Raw genomic sequence first — 20945 nt, 5'->3', positions numbered from 1 at the left:
GCTGCTGTGCCCAAGGGAGCTACTGCAAGCCAACAGCATGCAAGAGGAGCTGCTCACCTGATGCCTGGCATCTTCTGGAAAAACAATACTTCAGGAATTAATAAGCTGATGTGGAGGTGATTTATGCACACCGCTGCCCTGTATCTGCCCACGGTCAGACCCAGATACAGCAACATCAGACAGTGGTGCCCGATGGATCTCAGTTTAGGTCACAACTCTGCAGACTTCCAGCCTTCCACCGCACATTTCTGCCCTCTGTATTTGTCCTTCAGTGAGTGGAGGACTGCAAAGGGGCTTCTCCTGGACGTTTGTCCCTCAAAGGCAAGCTTCTCCTTTAACAGATGATATTTCAAATTGCTTTATCTTCTGCCTGCACATCTCAATTGCTTTGAAACTTGCAGGAGCTCTGCAGGGCCAAGCATGGGCTTACATGGGCATCCAGGAGTCTTTGAATCATGGGGTTCCTCAGATCCTTCTGTCTACACCCAAACACATAGCTCACATTGCTACTGAAATTGTTCTGCAATCTCCATGCAAAGGTAAATCACACCCCACAGCAGTGGGTGGGTTGTAACTGAAATGCATAGTGAGAATCGCTTGGTCAGAGGAAATTCCCCAAAAGCCCTCCCCCTGCTCTCCATTTGTCAATACATCTTACATCCTACAAAGCTCTTTATAAAAATGTTCTTTTTTTTTCCTCCCCCACAAAAGTGAGGCTCTCAGACTCTTGAAAAAAAGAGATCTTGGACTGTAGATCAGCAACTGGAATTAGCAAGAACCAGTTCTGACACATGCAAAACATTGCGAGGTAAAAGTGTTCACATCTCTGCTTACAAAAAGCTTTTGCCTGTGCTACCTCTCATGCCTGGGGGGCACTGGGGACATGATTTTACCACAGTAATACCACTGGAGCTGTGCAGTCGATGCATGATGATCAGGGGTCAAATATGAGGAGGGAACATCTTACATAAAATCATATGCCACACAGACTAGCTGTACGTCACGCTGTAAGAACCCTCCTAAGAGTGAAAAGAAAAGGTCTGCAATGTGCTGGTGATCAGATCCCTAAACTGATGCCCACCCACATGGATGCCTTGACCTGGGACACAGACACACAGGCGGTACTTCCAGATCCCAAATCATGCAGAGCCAGCTGGTGCCACCGGAGCAACGATCTGATGAATTCCAGCCTGGATAATCCACCCTCAATAACACAGGGCTGATGACACCAGTACAGCCAGACTGGGGAAGTCCCATGTCAGGAAGCTGTGAGTGACACACTTCTGGAGGTGGCTTATGTGGTGACTTAAGTCAGGGCTGACCAACTGGCAGCCCCGGGGCTGGATCTGATATACAGGCAGTTTATCCGCTTTCCCAGAAAGGCCGGTCTGTCCGTGGGCTGATGAGCGATGGCACACAACATGGCAAACACGGAGGCTGTGGATACCTCTCGCCACCGCAGTGCCTCCCAGCCCCCCATACCCTTCCTTTCATGCAGGTCCTGGTTCCTCTCAAAACACCCCAGGTTATGCTGGTGAAACATCTAGGGGACAATGTAACAAGCTAGATCAGAGAGCTGATCCCAGCCAACACAATTCCATTTCTGGTCAAATTATTTTCAGACTGGATGAGTTGCTGATCTGGCTTGCCCTTCCCAAAGGAGAAGGGATATAAGTCAGCACAGAGATGGAGGAGACTTTCACACTTGTGTTCAGCAAGTCTGCTCTCTCATCTGCCAGTTTGTTTCCAAAATGATGGGCCATTTACAGCCCTTGGTGTCTTCTGTAATGCAAATGGCTGTGGAGAGCCCCTTCCCACCTGTTACTCCTGTCCAAGAATTCCTACCCCTGATCACGACTTGCACACACCACACCTCTCCTCCGAGTGAGAGAAGCTTTTATGGCTGGATGCATCTGCAAAGAAGAGGGCAGACACTCCCCTTGTATTTGTTCCTCACCTGGGTGTGCATCTGCATGTGAACTCACAGACAGGCAGGTATATGTATGTGAGCATGTGTTTATTAGCACTGAAAAATGCATTTGTCAAAATCTCTAGAGTTAAAAAACAATCATTACGTAATTACATTAAACAATTAACCAACTGATTCATCAGTTAGAGGCTCACCAACAACACCTGAAACCCATCCCAGCCACTTAACAAGGCAGAAGGTAGCACAAACAAAAGCGACTCCCAGAATGTCCTGGAGGCTAATGGCCCTGTGCTCTATCCAGGTAAGAGAAGACACTTTCCATTCCTGGCTGCTCACATCTGGAAGCTGATGGCTTCTGGGCATTTTCTGCTCTGAACTGCTGGTTTAAGGTGTTTTGATATAGAGATATGTCATGTAAGTAACTCTTCAGGTCAGTACTGTGTGGTTAGGCACTCACCCAAAATGCTCGTGCTGCCTAACTTCACTCCCTTCATGACAGACATACTTAGACCTCATTTCTCAAGTAATATGGTTAGCAACAAACAACTTCTTTGGCAACCTTTGAAACACTTTGTTGGCACTTCCTTCTGCTCAACAGGATCCATGAGCATAATGAATATGCAGAACACCTAAAACTCCATGAAACAGCCTGCTCCAAGTCTCCAGAAAACATCTGTCTGTTATTAGCAGAGCTGTGATCTGTAATGCTGTAGTTAGAGGCTACACAGGAGAGCGCACAAACAAAGACAGAATGAAGATGGGGAAGCAGGTTTAACTTTGCTGTCACCTGTCTTCCAAGTGGGTAACCATGCAACACTAATATCTTTAAAAAAGAAGTCTCTGGGTTCCTTCAAAACAAAAAATAAAGGGGAAAAATCACCACTGTGCTTTCGTACGTTACTGGAAAGCATCACGTCCTATAGAGAGCACAAGTGCCACTGCAGTCTAGGCCCATGGTAAAATAATTTGGCTAGCGTGGCTCAGTGGGTGAGCCTGTGGGTTGCGCTGGGACCCTGTGAGCCAAAACTCCACTCAGAGGTGAAAGAATCGGCTGCAGACGGAGTTATACCAGCAAATCTCTGCTTGTCACATTCACCTTGCTACCAGCTGTGTTTAGACAATGTCAGTGCATCCTTGCTGGGCAGGCAACACTGGCAGAGTAACCAACCATCTAGCTGATGCTACTAACTAACCTGAGTCACCTCGGCTGGGAAGGTCTCGCTACACGGTAGCATCCCATTGCTGAGCCTGCAACCAGAACTGCCACCAAGCAAGGACCCTTCGCATGACGGCCACCAGCCTGCTGCACCGGGGCACACATTGGCAGGGGCCAGTGTGCAGTGGCCCTGGAAGCAATCGGCAAAGGTCTGTGTGCACATCCTTCAGTACGAACAGGAAATTCGGCACGACCTCCACAGCGGGTACCTGCGCCCCAGCCAGCTGTGTGATCAGGTAGAAAGGCTTGGTCAGAGTGACACTGGGGGAGAGGAGGGCACTGGAGGGATGGCTCTTTCCAGAGAGCTCATCTTATGCTGTTTGCAGCGTCAGAGGCAGACTGCTCAGGAAGCGGAGTGAATGCAATGCAAGCAAATACAGTTCAAAATTACTGCTTCACATGAACACACCACCATTCCCAGCACACATCGGCTGGGAGCAGAAATGACCTGCCTGAGGTTCCCCAGCCGCGCCAGGCCCAATCCTTACCCCAAGGCACGTAAGTGGGGTATTGAGCAGGGATGACCCAAGCTTTCTGCAGCCGAGTATCCCTGGAGGAATTGTGGTGCCCGCACCACACTGAGGCACCCCCAGCCCAGCACACCGGGGACACTATCCCTTGTTCCCAGCCACCTCCATGCCCCTTCCCTTGTTGATGCCGACATGGACAAACAGGGCGGCGCGTGCACCATGTGTGGGGATGGTAACAGCAGGCAGCGTGGCTGGACCTTGGCATCCTGCTCAGGAACGGAGTGTGCAGCGCGGGGCTCCTGGCCCCCCGCAGGGTATCTGTGGGAAACTGGGGGTGTTGGGCTGGGGGCCCCGGATGCCATCCACTCCTTTCCTCCCCAGCCCACCCAAGGTGTCTGCACCTCGGCTCCAGGAGAGCGCCTGCTCCCAGAGCCCTGACAGCGGGGATTTGCCAGCCCCAGCGCCCTACGCGCTGCAGGCAGCCAGGCGCCCTCAAGCCGGGCCGGGCCGTGGCAACGGGGCGCGTCGCGGCCAGGGGCGTGCGGCGGGCACGGCTCGGAGCCCCCAGCAGCCGGGCCGGGCCGGGCCGGGCTTTGTGCTCCCGCCGGCTCGGGGGCCGGGCAGCGCCGGGCGCGCCCCAATGGGCGGCGGGGGGCAGGGCCGGGCGGCCCGCCCCTGCCCGCGCCCCTATAAGCGCCGGGAGCGCGGCGGCCCGCAGACGGCGAGCGGAGCCGGGCTGAGCCGAGCCGAGCCAGCGCGGAGCCGCCGCCCGCCGGAGCCCCGGCTCGGTGCGTACCCCCCGGCTCGGTGCGTACCCCCCGGCCGGCCCGTACCCCCCGGCCGGCCCGGCACGGCCCGGCTCCCCGCGGCGCGGGGCGCTGAGCTCTCCGCCGGCGGCTCGGCTCCCAGCGGGGCTGCAGCGCGGCGCCTTCCTCCCGGGGCGGAGCGGGGGGTGCTGCGGGATCCTCGGTCGGAGCCGGCTCGGACGGGAGCGGGAAGCGGTGCTGTCCCCGGGAGCCTTGCCCTGAGCCGTGTGTCGCCTTGCAGGGGCCTGGAACCATGGCTGAGCACATGATGATGTCCGTGAGCCACGGCGGCACCGGGCTGCAGAGCTACCGCATGGGGGTGAGTGGGCTGCAGGGACCCCCGCAGCACGGGCAGCATGTGCTGAGGACGCTGCCTGCCGCCGGTCAGATGATGCCCTACGGAGGGGCCGGCATGGATGGTGCGATGAGGCCGAGACCCAGCCTCAGCGGACAGATGGGCCACCACCAGATGCAGAACGCGATGATGTTCAATGGCCCGAGTCAGCAGCAGCAGTACATGGGGCCGGTGGGCACCCAGCAGCTAATGGCTAGCATGCACCTACAAAAACTCAACACCCAGTACCAGGGCCACCCGCTGGGTATGAGCAACGGGCCCATGGGGGCTGGTACCCAGCAGTACAGAGTGGGGCCGAGCCAGCACCCAGGCATGCAGCACATGCCCTCGCCAGCGCTGACCTTGAACGTTATGGACACTGATCTCATAGATGAGGAGGTCTTGACATCCCTTGTCCTGGAACTGGGGTTGGACCGGATTCAGGAGCTGCCAGAGCTATTCTTGGGACAGAACGAGTTCGACTTCATTTCAGACTTTGTTAGCAAACAGCAACCCAGTGCCATCAGCTGTTGAGGGGCTTTGAGCTCCTCCTTGTGTCTTGGTGGTTTTGAGTTTGTTTCCAACTTCCTTCTCCACCTGCCGCCCTCCTCCCTTCCCCTGCCTTGCCTTGTCCTGGATTCCTGACCTCCCCAAGAGACAATCATCGGACACTGGCTTGCAACGGATTGCTTTTCTCTTCTGTGTGTTTTTTTCATTTGGGAGTCCCTGGGGAGGGGGTGTGTACCCCGAACAGAAAGCAGATCAAGAGCTCTTGCTGTAGAGCTGCCTCTAAATGGCATTAACAGGATTTCTGGCTTAAGTAGAAATAATGGACTTACGACTTTCCACAACGAGGCTTTGAGCGCAGGAAGCGATGGGCAACGGGCAGCCCTGCCAGTAGCTGGATTTGCTCAAGGATTCTGTGGTGCCAGCAAAGTTAAAGGATCCCCTGAGAGAGGATCGTCGCTTGTGCATGGTTTGAACCAGTTTCCCTTTGCAAACATGGGTGGGGTTAGATATTTGTTGGGACTTTTTACTGTGACAGTAAATAGGTCAGTCTTGTCTGTTCAGCTTGGAAAGGGGGCACTTCCCTGCCAGCAGGCTTTTTTTTAACTGGCTGAGCAAAATAAAGTATGCCTTGGGGAAGGGTGTGCATATGTGCCTAAATGCTCATCTCTGTGGAACTTCAGATCTCCAACCTGTACAGCTAATCAACTGTAAAATTTACAAAGTGTTTGAGGTTGATTCAGGCATAAGGCTTAAAGCTGCAGTCTAGCTCCACTTTTTTCCACCTCTGAAACCAAATAAAGACCATGTAACTGTATATTCCAGATCTAGTCTTATTTATTTTCCTATGATTATTTATTTGCAAGGGCTTCTTTTGTTATTTGGCTTTGGGACCGCTGGGAAGGATGCATGGAGAGTACTGCAGCTTTAAGATGCTGGCTTCAAAAAAAGAAAGCCTGGGATAGTTTTCAAGCTACTCTGCAGATAGTCACTTCTACCGGAGATCTTTATGCTGAACGCATAGGACTGTAAATCCAACACCTTTTTGAATGTGATAAAGATGACTCGATTTCTAATTCCCTTACTCAGAAAAGGTTAAATGTAAAAGCTAGTGGGGTTTTGTTTCCTCTGCTGTCTCTTGTTTCCAGGCACTGTGGAAAGCTCCTGTTAACTCCTAGTTGCTGCTGCCCCCTGCTGCTGACAGCTCCTGGCAGCTGTCACTCAACAACCAAGTGAGAATGTACAGATGAATTTGCAAATAAAAGCTGAAATATCTCCAGTGTGCATTTGTTTAGTGCTCATCTCTGGCACAGGTGCAGTGTGGTGTTGAGCACTGGGGAGAAGTGCTTTCTTCGCTCCCGTCGTGGGGTGTGGATCCAGTCACTAGTGTCCCCCACCTGACACCTAAGTTGTAAGGATTGTGTTTCTAGTTTAATGCTGGGATTAAGTCAATCCTCAAAGTGTGGCTGGGAGGGTGAGATGCTCCTCTGTACTGAGGGCAAATTCCTAATACGCGTGGTGCTGCCCTGTTGCAGAGTGGCTGCTGTTGCTTGCAGCCTTGCAGGCTGACCCAAGGCGCTCAGACAAGGGGGTGGTGACTCCTTCCGCTTCTTTCAGACCAAGCGCAGCTCTGGCAGCTGGGGTGCAGCTCTGCTAGGAGCTCTCTGCTGCAGTTTTCTATACCACAGAGGCTCTAAAAATAAGACAGCCTTTGATCTCCTACTCTTCCAGAGCTTAGGGTTTTTCTTTTTTAAAGGGATCCCAGCCACTCCTTTTGCAGAGTTCAGGAATATTCCCACGTGTCTCTTTCCTGCCCTGGAGTGGCTGGATCGCTTTGACCACACTTTGGATTGCCTGTCAGTGTCCCCTGGTCTTGTTCCTTGGACAACTTGAGCAATTGGACAGGAGCAAAGTCCTGTCCTGTCCTTTTGGTGGTTGTGCCTGTACAATCTGGAGAGCTGGTCAAAAAGTAAGCTGCAGGGCTTGTGTTGCAGGTGGGAGAGCCCTCCTTGGGCTGTCAGCTCTGCAGTGTTGGGCTATTTGAGACCTGGAAGTGCTTTGCTTTCTCTGTGCATCTGCAGAATAGCAGATGATTTGGTCAGCAGGTTGTAGGTAAGCAGCAAGGAGCTGGTAACTGGATTTATTCCTCAGAGTAAAAGTAGATGAACCCCCAAATAAACAGGCATGTTCTAGGCTGTCAGCTGTGGGGCATGCAGGCTGTGTGACACACCACTGTGGCCTACAGTGTCCCAGCTGCAAGTGGGGAGCTACGTCCGGCCCACAGATGCAGGATTGTCAACTTTAGCAACTTCTGCAGAGGTTTCCCAGGAACAGGAACGTGTTTCTCTACAAGAAGCACTTGGCATTTGATGTAGATGGGGCAGAGGAATATGCTTGTACATCCTCTTGGAGGGCTGTGCGGTGCACTGGGAAAGGGGCTGTTGATTTAAGTCGGAGCAGGGGAGCTGATGTTACCAGAGATGTGGAGTGACTGGGGGGTCCCAGTCAGGATTTTCTTGGGAGTCTGTCCTAGCAGGCTCAGTTGAGATTATTTCAATGTCAGCTTTCATACAAATGCAAACTTCAGAGCAGGAATGTACTCCTTGGGTGTATTACCTCTTCATTTCCCCAAAAGACATTGTTAATTGTGGTCAGCCTTTGTGATTTCCTAGATAACCCAGGCCAAAAACACTTACGATTTCTGCTACAGGCCTATTGCTTCTGGCTGGGTTAGACTGGATGAGTCCAGTGATCACCTCCTTTCTAATGCCTTCTCGGTTTAGGTGCAGTTTAGACCACCCCTCTTCGTGCTGCCTGCTTTGTGTGCCTTGCATTAGGCACACAGGACCTGCTAAGAAGTACGAGCTGCAGCTTGGACGGCTCTAGTTCTCCCTCTCCACTTGGCTTTATGGCACAAGGGGGTGACCCAGCTACCTGGGTCTGCAGACAAGTTTCTCAAAGTCATCAGAGATCACCAAAAATCTAACAGGGCTGAACTCCGCTTTTCCCACCTAGCTGACACTGACCTCTTTATCCGGCAGCAGGCAGGAGGGCAGCAGGGCGATGCTCCAAAGCACTGGTATCTGTAGGGGGCTGACAGGCACCGCAGAGCACTGCAAACAGTTGCTGAATGACACTGCCAGTCAGTTCGGGAGCTTTGAGGACATGAGCGAACTCCTCACGTGGAGAGTTTGTGTTTACAGACAACTGCTGGGAAGTGCCTCTACTCTGAGATACCAGGAGTCTGTTTTCTGTGTTGGGGAAGAAGGAAAGTTCTCCCACTCCACTGCCTAGTCCAGATGGGATGGCTGGGACACAGCCACCCTGTCCCCTTACTGGATCCTCTCTTACACTCCAAATAGACTTTGTAGCTATTCTTGTGAAGACCAGGTCTTGAGGCAGCCTCTGCGAAAGTACAGACAGACGAGGCATTTCTCTACATCCCTGTCTTTGACCACATGTGCTCTCAAGGTGATGAAGTTTGCTGATAATGCTTGGTGATTCAGAGTAGCAAAGATGAAAGTCCAGTGCAGAGAGCTGGTGAAGGATCTGCTAATGGTGAGTGACTGGGCAATAAGATGAGCAATGACTGGTAAATATGAAATGATATGTGTAGGGTTGATCTCCCCTGACTTCACACACAGTGCTGGGCTCTAAACTAGCTACAGCCACTCAGGAAAGATCTTAGCGTTACAATGAATATTCCTATGAAAAATCTCAGCTTGCTGTTCAGGAGGAGCCAGACAAGCAAAGGCAAGGTTAGAAATCATTAGGAGAGGAATAGAAAGCAGAATCAGTGAATGCCCTGCAGTTCAGCTGCATCCTGTGCACTGCCCACGTTAGCGAATTGTCCAAAATTCTGGTCTGTTCATCAGAAAAATGATAACGTAAAACTAGAGAAACTGTAGACAAAGAGGAAACAACTGAGTAATGTTTCTCAAAAGAAGCCACAAAATAGACTGGGAGTCTTCAGTCAGGAAGGAGAAGGCTGGGTAACAGAGGTTTATAAACAAGTGAAAGGGGAAGGTGACTAGGGAATTATTTTCCCCAGGTGTAATGGAAGATATCTGTTATCTCTACAAATTTAGGTGGCAGGGGCCAGATTCAAACCTGAGTGAACAGAGGCATCTCTGCATGCAATGTGTAGCTCAAGCAGTGAAGCTCTTTCTGACAACATGGGAGATACATGAACACTTGCGAGGGTACATGAACTCTTCTGTATGACCATAAACTTGGTTGACTGTTACAAACTGCTAAGAGCAGACCAGAGGACACAGCAGAGGCCATCGCTGTATGCCACTGTACATCTGCATGGTTCACTTCCAACTTGTGCACTGCGTGCTGTCCTTGTCCTTCCATCTTCCTGGCTCAGAAAGGATGGAGTGGAAATTGAAAAGGCTCAGAGAAGGGCAACCAGGATGATCAAAGTTGTGGGGCAGCCTCTGTCTGAGGCCCCACTAACCACAACTCTTCAGAAAGTATCTGAGAAGGGATGCAGTTGTTCAGTCTTCTTCCCATGCAAGCAATAAGGCATCAAAGGAGACTGGCAAGTTGCAGGTTCAAAGCAAATTAGAGGAGGTGGGTTTTTCTACAATGAATGGTTGAGCTGTGAGACTCCCCTCCACAAGATGTTGTGAATATGTGAGGTTGCTGAGGGTTTGAGGGATGGCCAGACAAGTTCCTGGAAGAGAAATCCATGAAGGGTCTGTAAGCACATAGAGATTATGTCTGTCTTAGGAGGTTGCGAGAGCAACAGAGTTAAGGGCTGGAAAACTGGCCAAGCATGCAGTATCATGTATGTTTCCCTTGTGCTTGTGTTCTGCTGAAGGCATCTACTGAGGACAATGTTGGAGGCAGGATATGAAACTATCTGTCAGGTCTTTTGGCCTGACCCAGGACACCTCTTATGCCACAGGGTGTGATAGGTGCTGAGACACATGGCTTTGAAGAGCAGATAGACAAAAGACCTGGGGGAAAAAATGCACCTTAATAAAAAGATCCTGTTTCTGAGTCAGGAAGTCTTTGAGCCACAGATCAGTGCTGGAGAGTGAACCTGGGAAGGACCACGGCAAGTGTGCCAGCATCCCCTCTGCCCTAGGTGCTGCTGTCAGCCACAGGTTGAGGCAGTGCTGTGCACCCCAGGAACCTGTGGTCTGACCAAGCCTGGGGGTTACCCATCTATCTGCACGTGTACCCACCCTCACTGGCCATAACTGGAAATTTTGGCAAGAGCCAGAATAACACTGCCAAAAAGAGACAAAGTCCCATTTGTAGCCAAAGGGATTGAGAACATCAAGTGAGAACTGCCAGGGAACGTCAAGTCAAAAGCCCATCTAGCCCTACCTGCTCTCTGGGATTGGGTAGTCAGGGAGGAAATTTGAGAAATCAAGTGATTGTACATGGTCCTTCTCATGATGCTCCTTCACAGTTTTCAGAAAGTAGTGGTCCAAGGAGTTCTGAGCCACAGATTATGTTTTTGCCGTGTTAAATGCCCTGCTATGGACCTACCCACCCTATACCTGCAATCACTTTTTAATTCATAGGTAATTTTACTTCAGCAATATCTTGTGCCAATGAAATCCACAAGGGAGTTATGAAGATGTAATCAAGCTCTTCACAAGAAGCTCAAGCTCTGTAAGCTCCTCTTCATTTTAAACCTGCCACCCACTCACTTTTTTGGGTGTCCCCTAATTCCCAATCATTTCTTGGTCACCTTCTCCACACCAGTAATGATTTTATAGCTCCTGTGATGTTCCCTCCTGAGTCTCTCCCCATTCAAGGATCACTTTGTGTTGTAGATTGTTGTGATCACCTTTTTCTGTCCTGTCTCTAGTTCTGTGGGATGGGGCGGGTAACAGCACTGGTTAAGCTAGTGTCATGGATTTCTCCAATGCTATAATTAGGTCTGGTTGTTCTGTATTTCAAACATTCATTACAGAACCACAGAAAGATTTAGACTGGAAGGGACCTTTGGAGGTCACTCAGTCCAATCTCCTGCTCCAAGCAGGACTGCATTCAAATGTCGGGCAGGCTGCTCAGGACCTTGTCCAATCAAATTTTGAAAACTTCAGAGGATGGGATTTCTCCAGACCCTTGTTTCAGTGCTGCACTGCTCTCATTTCTTTCCTAATTTCTCCCTTTCCAGTTGGTTGCTGGCTGGCACAGGCACTGACCTAATGTTTTCAGAGATCTGTATGCAGGGACTCCAGATATCTCTCCCAAGGGATAATACCATACTTGTAGCCACCTTTGCATGTACTGGCAGGGTCCTCTCCCCTGTGAGCACTCTTGGCCTAGGAGATGGTGCATGGCCACCTCCACATCTAAAATACAAGTCCAATTGTTGCCCAAATACCCATGTTCCTAAAAACTGCACCCCAGCACCAGCCCTTGGTTCTCCCACCAGCTCAGACACCTCCCAGGGGCATCTTCAATAGAGTCGTTCTCCCATCTTCACTTCAGCTGCCAGCTTGCACAGACTGACACCATGCTGCCACGAGATGTTCCTCCCTCTGCCGCTCATGAGGTGGTACAATACCGTTTCCTCCCTCAGCCTCCCATCAGTGAACACGCCTCCCTGCACCTCTTTGCCCTGGCCGTGTCAGCTTCAGGAGACAGTGCTGTCCCTGTGAGATCCTGGATGGCTTCTGTCATATGACATGTATTTAAGGGACAAGCAATCATACCTGTGACATTCAGGGTGACACTCTCCTGAGCTCAAGGCCGGATTTCATTTTAGCTTTAGGGCTCTCTTTTTCCGTCATTCTTTTAAATCTTGTATCACGGGGTTTGCATTTGCCTCAGAAGTTTGCAGTGAGGAGTCCTATCTGCTCCTCTTCTCTATGCTGCCAGGCCTCTTCATCTTGGGAGTTCACAGTTTCTGCATCCCTCTCCCCTCAAGCCTTTAGAAAAACCTGTTTGAGTTTTTTTTATTATAAAATAGCAGGAATAAGCTTTGTTCTGCTTCTCTGCAGCACATTTCTGGGGACAGTTTGTTCCTACTGAAGACAGAGAGGATGAGAATACAATTTGCTCCTGAGACAACTTGACTTTGCTTGTGAGTCCTCTGCACTACCAGAAGGGTGAGGAAGAAAGGGGATTTTACAATTTACCTCATCCTCAAACTCCAAAACACTGTTACTAAGAAATATTCAGTCAAGTAGCTTTCATATTCTTAGCTACAAGAGCACTGTCTCAGATGTGCTATTCTCCTCTAGCCACACTGTAAATGCTCCTAGTCAAATACTGATGTCTTGTAAAAATAAAACTGTGGCTGTGTGTGATGTCATCCTGTGCAGTTCCCAAACCAAACTACAGCACTTGCCGCAAAAGCCAAGCTGGCTGCTAAGGACACCCCTCACGGAAACAATGGCACTGCGCCTACAGTGGGGTTTAACGGAAGGCTCTGCATGTTAGCTCCAGTCCTGTCTTACAGGTAAGTCCTTCCTCATGTCCCAGCTCTGCTCCTAGGGTACATGGCAACAGACAGGGGCAGGGGCACGTATCAGCTGTGGGGCTGGTGCCTCCCAAGGAAAGCATTACCCCACCTCCAACTCCATCACACACTGTGTTTGGACAGCACCGAGACACTTGGTTATTGCCTGTTAGCACGGGCTCCCTGCCAATAGCATTGCCTCACTGCACTGTCACAGAAAAAGACCAATTTGGATGAAAGAAGACAATGGCAAACAGATGACAAGAGCCTCACAGCTGCCACAATGGGGCAGAATCACTTCGGCTTGGTGTGGAATTGCAGCCTCTCCCCAAGGGGACCAAGCAGGGCATCCCATGTACTGGGGGCTTTTGTTGCTCACAGCACAAACTAGAGTTAAGCCTGGTTATGTGAGTGCCAGAAACATCTGTGGTGTTCCCTCTTCCGAATCCTCAGGTCACAAGCACCTGCTGATGAGGATATCTCTGAGATGCATGGTGATACCTGCCTGAGAGAAGAGTCGTCAATGACCTCCTCCAAGGCATAGATCAAAATCAGTTCCTGAGTCCCTTAGCAGCTCCAGAAGTCCTCTTTTGACATGTCCTACTTTAGCCATGTAGTCCATGCACCACTGAATATCAGCTATCTCCTGCTTGGTGCTGAGGTTAGAATGGAGGATAGGAAGTTCCTGCTCCCACATGCCACATGCTCCATCCCTGATGCAGAAGCTCCCAGTGAGGAGCCAAGAGGTGCTCTCTGTCCTACTCCTGATGCTGCTAAGTCAGTATGAGAAGTGAAGCCACACAAACTTTGGGCCACTTGTCAGAGAGCCGTAGCTGTTGAAACACATTGAATCCAGCCTGACTTTCCTTTTGCAAATTATTTAGGATCAGCTCACAAGTCCCGTATCTTTGTAACCAAACTTGCTGAGCAGCAGTTTCGTGTCACAGTGAGTTTCCAGCACAGCTCACGCTGAGCTTTGCAAACCAGTGAGAGGAACCAAGGGAGCTAAACTGAGCTTTACCATGGCACCAACCCTGCAACTGAGGAGAGGGAGCAGGGTTAGAGTATAGGGAACGGGTAGCATTGCGCTGGGGTGTTCCCAGTCCCACTGCTGGTGCTCACCATCTCCTCTGCTTCCAGAGCCCAGAGTGTGTGCCTAGGGTTCACACCAACAGTCAAAAATCAGTCTCGTAGGGAAAAAGTGTGTTGATTTGAAAGTAAATTCTACTGAAAATTCAAAACAAGGCATGGGACAAAAATAATTGCAATGCACATGGCTCCTTTCCACAAAGCTAATGCCACATGATTGCAGATTCACCTGTATGTAGATGACAACAGATAGCCTGTAAGAAATAACAGCTCTCCCAGAGCTACAGGATACGGCAGACATCAGGTCAAAGTCTTACCTGGGTTTCTTTGAAGGAGGAAAGTCTAAAAGAGAAATTGGTAAACCTTAAAATAAAGTCTGTTGTTTGTAAATTCTCAACAGGAGTCAGAGACTAGGAGGAGCCCCTAGTACTGTTCAGACATCAGCAGTGCTGCATTTCAGATGTGATTTAAGGTACCTTTGGGGTCTGTCACATCTGGGTGTATCATTCTTACATGGATAAAAAGGTTTGAGTGAGAACCTGGAGTAAAGGTATTACAGATCATCATCTTATCTGCCAGATTTGACCTCAAAAACCTCATGGAAGATGTTTTAGTCCAGGCAAGACCAAGTGGACATTACAGTCCTGGACCAAGAACAGTATTTTTTGTTCTGTGCAGTTAAAGATCTCTTCAAGTATATAAATCTCTTTGAGAGGGGCTTATATACTGTTCTCAAGTAACATTTGCCATGCAAAAGGAACTGACAGTCTTTACTAGACTTGTACAGCAAATCCATTGCAACACCAAATTTCCAAACAGTAGCAATTTCAAACAGTATTTTCCATCCTAAATGTCCTAGTTCATTTCTTAATTATATGGCTTTCTCAATAAGACAGCAGAAATGAAACCATGAGGGCAGCACACCAACATGAACAAATGAGCAAAACATCGGTGAATTAACAGATCCAGTTCTCTGCTAAGGAAACTGGAGAATTTCTTGCAATAAAATCATGAAATGTGAGTTTGTTTCTTTGGAGAGAAAGAAACTGACTGGTTTTGCACACGTGCATTTCACAATGATCCAGATTCCTCCACTAGCATATGACATGGTCACCTGCTCAGAATACAGGAGTTTTGTAAACACTCTACAGCCGAGGCACTACAAATCCCCTAAAAGAACCTCTTGCTGTATATCATGCTCTCTGCTGGACTGCACAGTAGATACAGCACCCTGGGCTGGAGGGGTGGAATTGGTAGCTCAGGCATTTCGATTAAGGCAGAGGAGGGATGGAGCCCTGGCAAGTGCACACAGCTTTGACAAAGAAGCCACCTGCCTTCATATGAAGGCTGCTCTGTGTCTCAGGGGACAAGCCAGGTCCTTCTGTGGACTTCAACAAAATGATCCAACAAATGATCCAACTTTGAGAGAAAGGCTGATCCCTGGTCTGAGTCTGAAACTGCTGGCAGACAACCTCAGAAGGTGCCTAAAGAAGCAAGAGTCCTTCACTCAGATACAGGCTGCTGTGATCCTGGGAGAAAAATGTAGCTTTGTGAACAGGCACCAGCACCAAGTGTGCATGAAAAATATCATATACCTGCTGGCTCTGGAATGACAGCTTTGGTGAAATGACTTTTCTTTTCCAACTTAAGGAGACTTCCGAGAGACCTGCTTTCATGTCCTTTGTTGATAGCTGTGGGAAGAAGAGCTGCAGTCCCAGCCCTGTCCTACATGTGCTAAGCATTGGCAGACCAGTGGGAAGAGAGATCTGTGGCTGTAGCAAAGGATGCTAGAGGCTTTCTTGGCTTCTTCCATAAGAGACAAATCTTTAGAAGGGAGGACTTTGGGCTATGAGGGAAATGGCAGAATCAGGCTAGGGTGTTTCTGGACCCCTTTCTTATCTGCCTTGTGCACTGGACTGTGAGGGCTGGTGTGACCTACACAGCACTGCCATGGCACTGGGTAGGGGTGAGAAAGCCAGAGGTGGACGAAGGTCTCAGATCTCAGATCTGCAGCTGAAGCACCCTCCTTCAGCCGCCGCTACGCACACAGCTGCAGCCTGGGGCTGACGATGTCCTTCTCCTTTTCCTGACCTCTGCCATCAACGGAAGTGCCATGCGTGAGGGATTCCCTGTACTCGGACACACCACAGTGCTTAGATACACCTCATTCAAAAATCCTTTCCTTTCCTTTCCTCCTCCAGGCTGCCTCTGCAAGCCACTGTGGCTGGGTTTAACCTGCAACAGCAGCAGAGCAAAGAACCAGGCGACAGGTCTGTCCTGGGAAAACAGTGTGAGAAATAGGTAACAATTCACCTCCTTGTTATTAATGATGCACCAAATTAAATTTGGAGTCGCAAAAGGGCAGATTTGGCCTTTTGCAAAACATGGGCTCCCCAGGTAGGAACCAACACTCAGTAAACAGCAGCGTCCATGGGGAAGAGCTGACACACATCTCTGATGCATCACACGAAGTAACACCCTGCTATCCAGGACGGGGGGCAAAGTGGGGTGCCCTACTCCTGCACCATCTCCTCCAGTCTTTGCACGGAGAAGCAGCGCTGTGGGGCGGGGGGAAGCTCAGCTATAGCCTACCACAGCTCACCTGCACATCCCTGTGGATCTGGAGGAGCCAGCCCAGGGCTTGGTATGCAGATACACAGATGGGGCTCTGAAAGCACTGGCTCAGTGTTTCATCTCTTTTGGGTCAGCAGCTCTGTGTATTCTCACATCTCTGGACCATGGGGAAGGACACCACAGTCAAGAAGACCAATGCAGAGGGGCTGAGTACTTATGGGGTGTAGTCCCACTTTGCTGCAGCTGAGCCCCTAGTGCAGCAGGGATTCCCAGGAGCTTCCACATGTGCCTGTATGAATGGGGATTAGGGAAAGCAGCTCTTTGCCAGATCCGAGTGATATTCCAGAGACAAAGGACTAAGCCCACAGTAAAAGCTTTGCAAGTGACTGCTTTTGCAAGCATCTGATCCCAGCCTGATTCCCAGTTCAGCCTTTGCCCTGAAGGAGGGGGAAAGGGGGGGATCTGCACCTCATTTCTTTGATAAAACTCTGCTGATTAGCAAGCACAGTAGGTTACTCTATGGCCCACCTCTCGGCAGTCTTTGAAGGCTGAGGGTCTCTTCTGAGGCATGTAGTTGTTTATGGCACATTACAACACTCATGATTTTCAGAGGCTGGTTACAGTCTGCCGTTAGGTTGCTTCACAATTGCTACACCAAGGTATGGACCAAGTCCTGCTTTTCCTGTTTCAACTGTAAATACAAAAGACAGTTGATTGCAAGGCATTAGAGTGAATTGAGAAAAGTTTTGACAAGTCAGCCAAGTCCTGCTGCCCTTTGTATATGCACAGCTCAGAAGCACTGGGACCTTTCAGCATGCAGGGGGCTGTGCTGCATCCTGCAGCCTCCGGATGGAAGATTATTTCCTTTCCAGATTTGCCAGAAATATCCCTGAGTTCACATTTCCAGGGAATTCTGCAAGTTCAGCCTGCTACAAAAGTCCATGACCTGCTTGTGACCACTGAAATACCAAGGGGGTGAAGAGACCTCAATTCAACAGTTTTCCGATCTTCTCCCACTCTGTTGGCTCTGAGCCACGTGTCCATCCTCACTACTCCAGCTGTGTTTGGTGTGCAGAGCCACACTGGAATCTGGCTCTCCCTGCGTGGCTGGAGAGCTGCGTAGGCTGCCCCATCCTCTCCCGGTCCCTCTGCACACCTCTTCCTTTCTCCGACAGAACCAAGACAAACATCAGAAGGAGACAGAGGGTTTTATTTCATTCTTTCATTCTCAGCTGAACTCCTGTGTATTGTTTTGCTAGGCACACTGGTCTTCTGTGCCAGACTACTAAAACCCACAACCGAAAGCCACCATATCACTACAGGTGGGAAACTCCGGGTAATACAGCGGTGCTGTACTGTGAGCAGTGCCAAGAACAAACCCTGTTTGCGAAGGGGGTACAGCTAGGTCAGTTGTCAGAAGGAGCAGTTGTTTTAATAATTAAACCCAGTCCTAGCTTCCTCGGAGTTTCTGGTGGGGTTCAAAAGAGGATCCTAGTGTCCCTGGAGGAAGAGGAGTTTGGCACTACCCCACAAAGCCACCGGCCTGCTGGAGCAAGATGAGGGAGGTAGGAAGAATGTTGTCCAGCATCCCTACACAATTCAACTAGGTAAACTCCTAAGAAAGGCATCTTATGGAAATGAGATTTGAAGGTTCCTATTTCTCTCCTTTGACAGGGAAGGAAAGCTAGCTAAGGCTTGGAGGCTATGTTTTAGACACTCAGAGCAGACAAATCCCACCCCAAGTGTGTGCATGCAGTGAACACTGTGCTGTTCAGCAGCTTGGAAGGTTACGGCTAAAACTGCTGCCGATCCCTGCCTGTACGCTGCAAGGATCATGCCCTTTGGACAAGCACAACTGTTCCATGCGTTAAAGGCATGACTGCCACAAATGACTGATTTCTCCTGCAAAGCCTTTGCAATGATCCAGGGCTGTGAACAGCACCAACTGCACAGCCAAAGTGTTTAAGGCTGAATTAGATACTCACTGAAGTTTGGTAACTCCAAAGAGTTATTAAAAGCTGTCATTGCTGTAGCGTGCCCCCAGCAGATGGTCAGCAAGATCTGCTCTATTCAATCCTGTCTGAAGGATCTCTGGGTGAATTCAAGGCAGCGGAAGAAAAGCTGCAAGAGTTCCTGCCCCCTTGCAAGAGGAGGCTCGCACAGCAGGCTGTTTATAAATAGCCAGTTTCAGGAAAAGGCACTTTCCGTTCTGGTGTCAGTACACTGTAAAGAATAAACAGCTTTCAGAGATGAAAAAAGCCCTCCTTATCTTCTCAGTATGCAAAACCCTGCATCTGCCTCCCTGTGCTCGGCGAGCTCAGGCATTCAGGGCACGGCAGCCGGCAGGAGTCCCTCGGCCCGGCAGGGAGGCAGGCAGGGGACCCAGGGTCACATCCTGTGCAGAAGCATTTGCTGCAGTTTTTGCACGGCCACCAGGCAGAAGGCGGACTTGTTAAAGCAGGATGCTCAATCAGTTCCCTCATTTCTGCATTGCTGACCTATATTATATGGGATCTCAGAAGAATGATGAGGGGCTTGAGCATGCTGGAATAGTTCCCACGGTGCAAGGGCACGGCTCCTCATTAAAGCACCTTACCGCACTGTCACAAATCACCAAAGCTGGGCCACGGGCTCAAATACATAGTATACCAGGTGAAAAACGGATAGGTGAATTCTCTGGTGTGGTGTGAGAGTGGCAACAACAGAGCTAGGAGCAAAGGGAGGGACCCTGCGGCCTCTGCTCTGAGCACAGGACAGCTCAGTCCCTAAGCATCAGACGGGAACTTCTTTAAGGACCCAGTTTAAGTCAAAGAAGCTCTCAGACCTCTCTAGTAAAGACACAGTTTCTGGAATCCTGGCACCTTCTGAAGAGCACACCTGCACTTTCCCTTTTGCCTTCGTCTCTGGGAGCCCAGGACTGTTTTGACGCCCAGTGGAAAGTGGCACAGGAGGCTTCTTCCATTCGTAGGGTGGAGGGGAGGCAAAGCCCCACGGACAGCTGGGTCCGCTGCTGGGTCCGCTTCCACACCAGGGCCTGGAGCGCAGCAGCGCAGGAGCCAGCGCAGAGCGGTCGGGGCGCCGCAGCGAGCCCTCCGTGCCGTGCCAGGGCTGTCCCCAGGCGAGGAGGGGGCTGCGACTGCGCGGGGCCCTCGGTGGCGGCAGCTGGGCCCCCGCGGGCCGGCGGGGGCGGGGAGGCTGCGCTCCCCCGGCGGCGGGGCCAGCCCAACTCCCACGGGCCGCCGCTGCCCCCCGGTGCCCCGGGCGAGAAGCACAGCCCGGCCGGCTGCTGGGTGCCGGGGGCGCTGGCTCTCGCCCCACCGCCGTCGCTTTTCGGAAGCCGGCGCTGGCCCCTTCCTTCCCGCTTGCTCCAGCCGCGGGCTGTGCGCGGCGGCAGCGGCTCCTTCGCACTCTGCACCCTCAGAGATCAGAGCAAGGCGGCAGGGCCCTGGACACCCTCCTCCTTGCTGAAGCAGAACAGCTGTAAGCACGCCAGCGTTAGGGGGATCTCCCCCAAACCTATTTCTCTTGCGTTAACCCCTTCTGCAAAACGCCTTTTCTGCCCCATGAGCTCCCCGCGCCCCAGCTGCCCCCTCCAGCTGGGGCAGAGCCCATCCCGCTCTGCCCGTCAGCTCGGCTCCCGCACCAGCGTTTCACGCATCGGAACCGCTTAGCAGGCCAGGAAGCTGCAAGTGCCTTCAGATGCTTTCTGTGCCCTGCGCCCGGGGAAGCTGGATGTGCCAGGGAGGGCAGCATGGCCCAGCCACTACAGCAGCACAGGGCTGGATTCCTGCACCTACTGTCAGAGAATCACGGTCTCTACTAAGTCTAAATCAGAACTTAGGTGGCACAGGTCTCCTTTCTAGCTCTGCCACAGACTTCCTGTGAAGTCCTGGACAAATCATTCAATCTCCCCCCCGTTCCAGTTTCCCCTCTGCTCAACAATGCCGAGTCTATGTTTCAGAAGAGCTTTGTGATCATTGCCCCTGTGCTCAGGTCACACAGGTATGAAGTGCATGATAACCCATGCTGCTGTACCCAGGAGCATCCTTCTCCAAAAATCTCTTTTGTGGCCATGCACTAGAACAGGGCTGTAGCACTGAGCTCTACAGACTCCCAAAATCCTGCATCACCTGGCAACACCAACACACAGAAACTGTCCAACTGCAGCAAATCTGAGGTCCACCAAATCCACGGTGCTGCCTGCATGAGCAGCCCCAACCAGCTGCTCCAGCCAGAAGCAGAGCGATTTGCCACGAGACACATCTTTAGAGAGCCTACGCTTTGATGTGTGCAGCACAGCAGCCCTTTGAAAACTGCTGAAAGCCTCTCTGGATTATTTTTTGCTCTCATTGTCATCCCATCCTTTTGCTAAGCATCCCCCAGTGACTTCCTACAGCCGTGAGTTCCATAGGCCAGTTACATGAATTGTTTTGAATTGCCATCAAATATCACCTTGTTCTTGGTACGAAACAAAACACAGATGATGTTGAAAAACTTGTGGTTAACCAAGTTTTTGCAGCCCACTGTCCCACCTGCTCCCCAGCCCAGGACTGGTGGTACGCAGATACAGCTATGCTGCTCCAG

At 50.9% G+C, this 20945-nt stretch overlaps 1 protein-coding gene across 1 annotated transcript; it reads left to right on the top strand.

Annotated features, from left to right (window-relative positions):
- Window positions 1-4675: 4675 nt before the first annotated feature.
- Window positions 4676-6459, top strand: CITED4 (Cbp/p300 interacting transactivator with Glu/Asp rich carboxy-terminal domain 4). Its single transcript, XM_009489110.2, has one exon. It carries the CDS (start codon window positions 4676-4678, stop codon window positions 5288-5290), a length of 615 nt encoding a protein of 204 aa, XP_009487385.1. The 3' UTR covers window positions 5291-6459.
- Window positions 6460-20945: the final 14486 nt, after the last annotated feature.

Source organism: Pelecanus crispus, chromosome 16 (genome assembly GCF_030463565.1).
Source record: "Pelecanus crispus isolate bPelCri1 chromosome 16, bPelCri1.pri, whole genome shotgun sequence".
In the NCBI taxonomy this organism is placed as follows: domain Eukaryota; kingdom Metazoa; phylum Chordata; class Aves; order Pelecaniformes; family Pelecanidae; genus Pelecanus; species Pelecanus crispus.
This window is presented reverse-complemented; position numbering and strand designations above follow the sequence as displayed.